The sequence below is a fragment of the Hippocampus bargibanti genome, linkage group LG11 (genome assembly GCF_051943395.1).
Source record: "Hippocampus bargibanti isolate YZ-2025 linkage group LG11, ASM5194339v1, whole genome shotgun sequence".
In the NCBI taxonomy this organism is placed as follows: domain Eukaryota; kingdom Metazoa; phylum Chordata; class Actinopteri; order Syngnathiformes; family Syngnathidae; genus Hippocampus; species Hippocampus bargibanti.
The window spans coordinates 21,526,350-21,532,402 of NC_142744.1; the positions used below are offsets into that span (position 1 = coordinate 21,526,350).

Below are 6,053 nucleotides of genomic sequence, written 5' to 3' on the forward strand. Positions count from 1 at the left end.
CTCCCCCATTCCTCTAATCTCAGACATTATCCCCAAATCCAAGAACTCCTCCTGTCAACTCGACCCTCTCCCTACTATCCTTATCAAGTCCTGCCTACCCTCTCTTCTCCCATTTATTTCTACCATTATTAACTCCTCATTATCAACTGGAATTGTTCCTATCCCACTAAAAACCGCAGCTGTCACTCCAATCCTGAAAAAACCTGGCTCAGAACCAAACGATTTCAATAACGTCCAATTTCCCACCTTCCTTTCATCGGCAAAATTCTTGAAAAGACAGTTGTGTCCCAGCTTCACTCACACCTCACTCACAATAACCTCTACGAACAATTCCAGTTTGGTTTCCGCCCCCGCCACAGTACTGAATCGGCTCTCATAAAAATCACGAATGATCTTTTTATGGCAGCCGATGCCGGTTCACTCTCCATCCTCATCCTTCTCGACCTGACCTCTGCTTTTGACACCATTTCCCACCCTATCCTGCTCGACAGACTTTCCACCCTAGGCATCACCCACACCCCACTCCGCTGGTTTCATTCCTATCTCTCTGATCGCTCACAATTCATCCAAATCAACTCGTTCACCTCACTGTCCTCTCCTGTGTCCTCTGGTGTGCCTCAAGGGTCTGTCCTGGGGCCACTTCTCTTTATTATCTACCTACTTCCTCTTGGCAATATATTCCGTAAATTTGGCATTCACTTTCACTGCTTCGCGGATGACACCCAACTCTACCTCTCCAGCAAACCCGACGCCTCTCTTCCACCTTCATCCCTCTCACTTTGCCTCTCAGAAATTAAATCCTGGCTTTCCCATAACTTTCTCAAGCTTAACAGTGAAAAAACTGAACTTCTCCTTGTCGGTACCAAATCCACCCTCCACAAAACTAACAGTTTCTCTCTCACCATTGACAGTTCAACTGTGTCCCCCTCCCCTCAGGTCAAGAGCCTGGGTGTCATCCTCGATAGCTCACTATCTTTTCACTCCCATATAAATAACATAACTCGGTCTGCTTATTTCCACCTCCGTAATATTAACCGTCTCCGTCCCACGCTCACCCCTCACTCCGCTGCTATCCTTATCCACAGTCTTGTCACCTCCAGCATCGATTATTGCAACGCACTTCTCTTCGGTATCAATCAGAAATTTCTCCATAAACTCCAACTCGTCCAAAATTCTTCAGCCCGGATCATCACTAGAACCCCCTCCTTTCACCACATCACCCCTGTCCTCCAGCAACTCCACTGGCTGCCTGTTAAACATCGTATTGAATTCAAAATACAGTAAAGTCTCGTTATATCGATATTCAAGGGAGTCCGAAAAAATATCAATATAACCGGGACTATCGTTATATCCGACCCTGTTTGCATGTAATTTTCTCCGTGCGTGCATAGAAATAGTATCGATATAACCGGGACTATCGATATAACGAGACTTTACTGTACTTCTGTTTACATTCAAAGCCATCCATAACCTTGCCCCTCCCTATCTTTCTGACCTGCTTCAAATCTCTGTTCCCTCTCGGTCCCTCAGATCCTCATCCTCCCTTCACCTCTATGTGCCCTCTGCCCGTCTCACCATGATGGGATGCAGAGCTTTCAGCCGCTCTGCTCCCAAACTCTGGAATTCACTTCCACCCAACATCCGTAATATTGACTCCCTCCCTATTTTCAATGCTCACCTCAAAACCCATTTGTTTAAAATTGCTTTCAATATCTAGTTCTATCTGCTATTTTATTATGTATCATTTTACTTATGGTTTTATTGTTATGTGTTTTGTTTTATTGTTTTTATTGTAAAGTGTCCTTGGGTGTTTTGAAAGGCGCTTGAAATAAAATGTATTATTATTATTGTGTGGTGTGATTTACTACACGTCCACTAGTGGATCTTGTGACTTGAAGAAACTTAAGAAATACTGTCATTTAACTGTTCGAATTTTTACTATGAACGTGTGGATTCGTGATAACCTCAAAAAATTACAAAATTAATTGGTATTTTTGCGAGCATCGGAACTGTCCAACCTTTCTTAATGATGTCCATCTATTCTTGAAAATGGCTTCAACCAAATCCATTTCTTCTCCTTCAGCCATTGTGGGTTGACGAAACCGCTATTAAATCTAAATCAACATTAAAATGTATTTTCTCATGCAGCTCGCATCAGATACAGTGTGCTAGCTCCATCGAGTATGCGCTTATCACTAGCGGCTAGTGATACTATGATTGGCTACTGACTAGCCAATCATGTGACAAGACAATCATAATTTGCGAAAACTCCGACGATGCCAGCGCCTTCGAGCAGGCCTGGGTTTGCCAACTCGAACTCTGCTAAATTAAAGCAACTGTTTCATTGCCATTGATTTTTCTGCTCCAGAGACAGCAGAACAGATTGTGAAGGGTCCAGGTAGATTTCTGACCCTGCTAACAAATGATGGCTGAAATGTAACTGGTTAAATGCTTAAATATGAAAACACACATCTGGAAGCAGTACAACAAGGCCAACACAATGAAAGGAAGCTGAAAGACAATTTGAAATTATTTAATAAGAATTCATGGCCAAAATATAATTCACATTAGTTTGTGATTTTATATTATATTGATATGATATATTTTTAGGCCAACAGAGAAAGCCTTGCAGGCCCTGATGGCCCACCACTGTTATCGACATTGTGGCTCCAATTTATATCGTTTCGCATTGTCTTGTCATTTAAAATGGTCACACGTACACTTTTATAAATCTTGATTTATTCATCTATCATGTAAAGTGTGGAGAGGTAACAAGTGGGCACGTTTCCCTCAACAAGATACAGTGAGACCTCAACTTACGAACTTAAAATGGTTCCCAGACAGAGTGTGTAAGACGAAAGGTGTGTATCTCCAAAAAAAAAAATCCCATAGGAAACCATTAAAATGTGAATAATCCGTTCCCGGGTTTCCATATAATATAGTTTTTAACTAAATAAGCCTTAAAACTACACACAACATACCTTATTCTATGTATAATAAATGTGATATTGTATTGTAATGAAAGAAATACACTACATTGCATCAAAGTCACAGAGGCACATTACATGAGGACTGTAATGAAAGAAATAAACTGTGCTGTAAAATAAAGTTTTACTCACCTTTTTGATGGTCGTTGATGGCTTATGGAAGGACAGTCACCTTCCATAAGGACTGTTGGTAACTTAACCTCTGGTGTGGCTTCTCTTCTTTTTTCTTTGGAGACTCCTCATCATTTTTGCTGATTAAAAACCTCTTAATTGACACCTGTTGCTTTCTGACTTGTAAGGCATCACATTATCGTTCATCATGTTGATGATTGTCATAGCCGGTCTTTTCTGGATGGAACTGTTCGGTAAAAGCCTACACATCATTCCACTTTGCCAACATTGCCTTCTCCTCTTCGCCCTCAGATGTTCTCGAACCATCCGTTACTGGCTTTAAAATCCTCAATAAGGGCCGAACTTCCAGGTTGGCGCATGGCGATATCGTCGTGAATTAGCCGTGCCTTCATGCATAAATTAGCTTTACTCACGCTGTCGCCGGATAGCTGCTTTTCGTAAATCCAAATTACCATAAGTTTTTCAACTTCTTCGATTGCCCGAGGCCGTCGCTTTGAGAGCCCGGAAACACCTTTTTCAACAGACGCACCTTTGATGGTTTCTCTGTTCCGGAGAATGGGAGCAATGGTTGACTTAGCATAGCCGTGCTTGGCCACTAAATCACACAAACGCATACCTCGTTTGTGTTTTTCAATTATCTCCTTCTTCTCAGCGACGGTGATTTTATTTTGTGTCTTCTTGGGCTGAACACGAGCCTGTGTTTTTTTTTTTTTTTTTTTTTTTTTTTTTTTTTTTTTTTTTTTTTTTTCCGGTCCCATCATAGTAAAATTATCAGCAAAAAGCTCCAAGTAGGCGATCGGCGTGTGCATTCAATGAGAGGGGGTGTGGAAAGTAGCGCCGGCTGGAGCGCTGTTCGGTCCTGTGCTTCCGCCGAAGATCACTCCGCCAGCCGTGGTGTGTGTGTATTATGAAAATAGTGCTTATTATAAGGTTTAATTTTCATAAATTTGACGTTCTTAAGACGAAAAGTTTGTAAGATAAGGTGTTTGTAAGTTGAGGTCTCACTATATGCACTCTGTTCCATCCCCAGACGATGTGCCCCGTGTGTCTGGATCGACTCAAGAACATGATCTTCATGTGCGGACACGGTACCTGCCAGCTATGCGGCGACCGCATGAGCGAGTGTCCCATCTGCCGCAAGGCCATCGAGCGCCGCATACTCCTCTATTAGATGCCAATGTCAGACTGCACGCACGCACACACGCACACACGCACGCACGCACACACACACACACACACACACACAATTTACCACCAGCCACCAAAGCGCATCCTGTCTGACTGTTGCATAACCTGAACAACATACTGGATGGACACCCCTTTATTCTGCCTCTGGACCCTTGAAGGGCGCATCTTTTGAATCTCACCCTGGGCATGACTGTATGACAACACACAAGTCCAAGAGGTTGTACCCCTCTCCTGTATTGTCTACCCTCACACCCACCCGAAAAGCCAAGTTTGATCTCTTTTTGTATGTGTAACCTTACAATATGGAATTACTTTACATTTCATCTTTATTTATATAGAGCTTTCACAACAGCTGCAGTTGTAACAAAGCGCTTTACAGAAGAGTTCACATAAAATGAAAAAAAAATGCTTCGTAGTTGCGTGGCACGTTTCCCTATTTTTTCAAATATTTTTTAAATGAAGAAATGCAGTGTGATTCTGAAACAGCAACACCAGCTGGTCGGCATTCAGTTCTGTGATGACACAAGTTTAATATCACCTCGTTGACGATGCATCCATACATTTAATCATTTACACATTCTGCAATGAGTTTTGCTGCCATTTGCTTCCAAGCATTTGGGGGAGATAAGGTGCTCTTTTATTTAAGTGCATTTTTCCCCAAAAATACAGCGTTTATTGAAATACAGTACAATCTATTAGAACTCTTAGGTGGGACTGTAAGTAAATTATTTTGTATTTCTGTCCAAAAAGGAAACAAAATAGTATATCTCGGTGGCCCTGACTTTCCTAATATGTAGCGTAAAGTAACTGCTTTAATGTTCACCTTTTTTTTGCAACATTCATAAGGCCATCTTTACTTATGTTCTATGTTTAAACTGCGTGTGTGTGTGTGTGTGTGTGTGTGTGTGTGTGTGTGTGTGTGTGTGTGTGTGTGTGTGTGTGTGTGTGTGTATGTGCTTGTGTGTGCGTGTGTGTGTTTGTGCGGGTGTGTGCTTGTGTGTGCGTGTGTGTGTGTCAAACTACTAATTTTGGTTAGGGAATTTGCCTTATTTCAATGAGAAGGCCACAAATGAGCACTGTTATCGTGAGACTGAAACATTTTATTAGAATGTTGTGTTTTTTTTTATCATAGATAATGCCAAACTCTGGCTGTTGTCTTGGTTTGTTATTCAAAATGCCAATGTTCTGTTTGATTCGGTCCATGTTGAAATATGTCTGTTGCATCTCCTTTTTGGAATGAATGTTTGACATACGCAGAATGACGTATATCATGAAAAAAAAACTCTTTGGTCTGTATCGCAAACAAGTGCTTTTAAATCAAACCACATAGATCGAATAAAAGGTGCCAATTAACGGCTACTACAGTTTGTTTTTTCCAGCTTGTTCTGCCGGATTGTTAACGCTGAGTTTTTTGTTTTGTTTTTTCAAGTCGAGCTCTGATGTGTAAAGGATTGTTGGGAGAAAATTACCCTGTTGTTACTTTTCTCCTGCTGTGCAGTGTCTCCCTCACAGTGGAGCCAGCAGGTCATAGATGAGGAGGTATGTGCTAATTGACAATTCTACCACCTCAATAATGACTCCACACCAGAGTGCTATAGGTCAGCTATGCTAATGAAGAGATGCGAGTACCCGTGCATCTTGTTTAAAAAAATAAATACATGCCCCAGGCTACATACAATAGCACATATACAGTGCTCACCTTCAAATATTTTTTGTCCTTTGAACCACATTCGTATTTTATACAGC

At 41.5% G+C, this 6,053-nt stretch overlaps 1 protein-coding gene across 3 annotated transcripts in view; it reads left to right on the forward strand.

Annotated features, from left to right (window-relative positions):
* The window catches only part of mib1 (MIB E3 ubiquitin protein ligase 1), a 95,561-nt gene extending 89,881 nt beyond the window's left edge, over positions 1 to 5,680 (forward strand). For all 3 annotated transcript variants that reach the window (XM_089009163.1, XM_089009164.1, XM_089009165.1), the window contains exon 22: positions 4,150 to 5,680. In XM_089009163.1, coding sequence (XP_088865289.1) covers positions 4,150 to 4,290 — 141 coding nt within the window. In that variant the 3' untranslated portion in view covers positions 4,291 to 5,680. The remainder of the gene's footprint in view (positions 1 to 4,149) is intronic.
* The last annotated feature ends 373 nt before the right edge of the window (positions 5,681 to 6,053 follow it).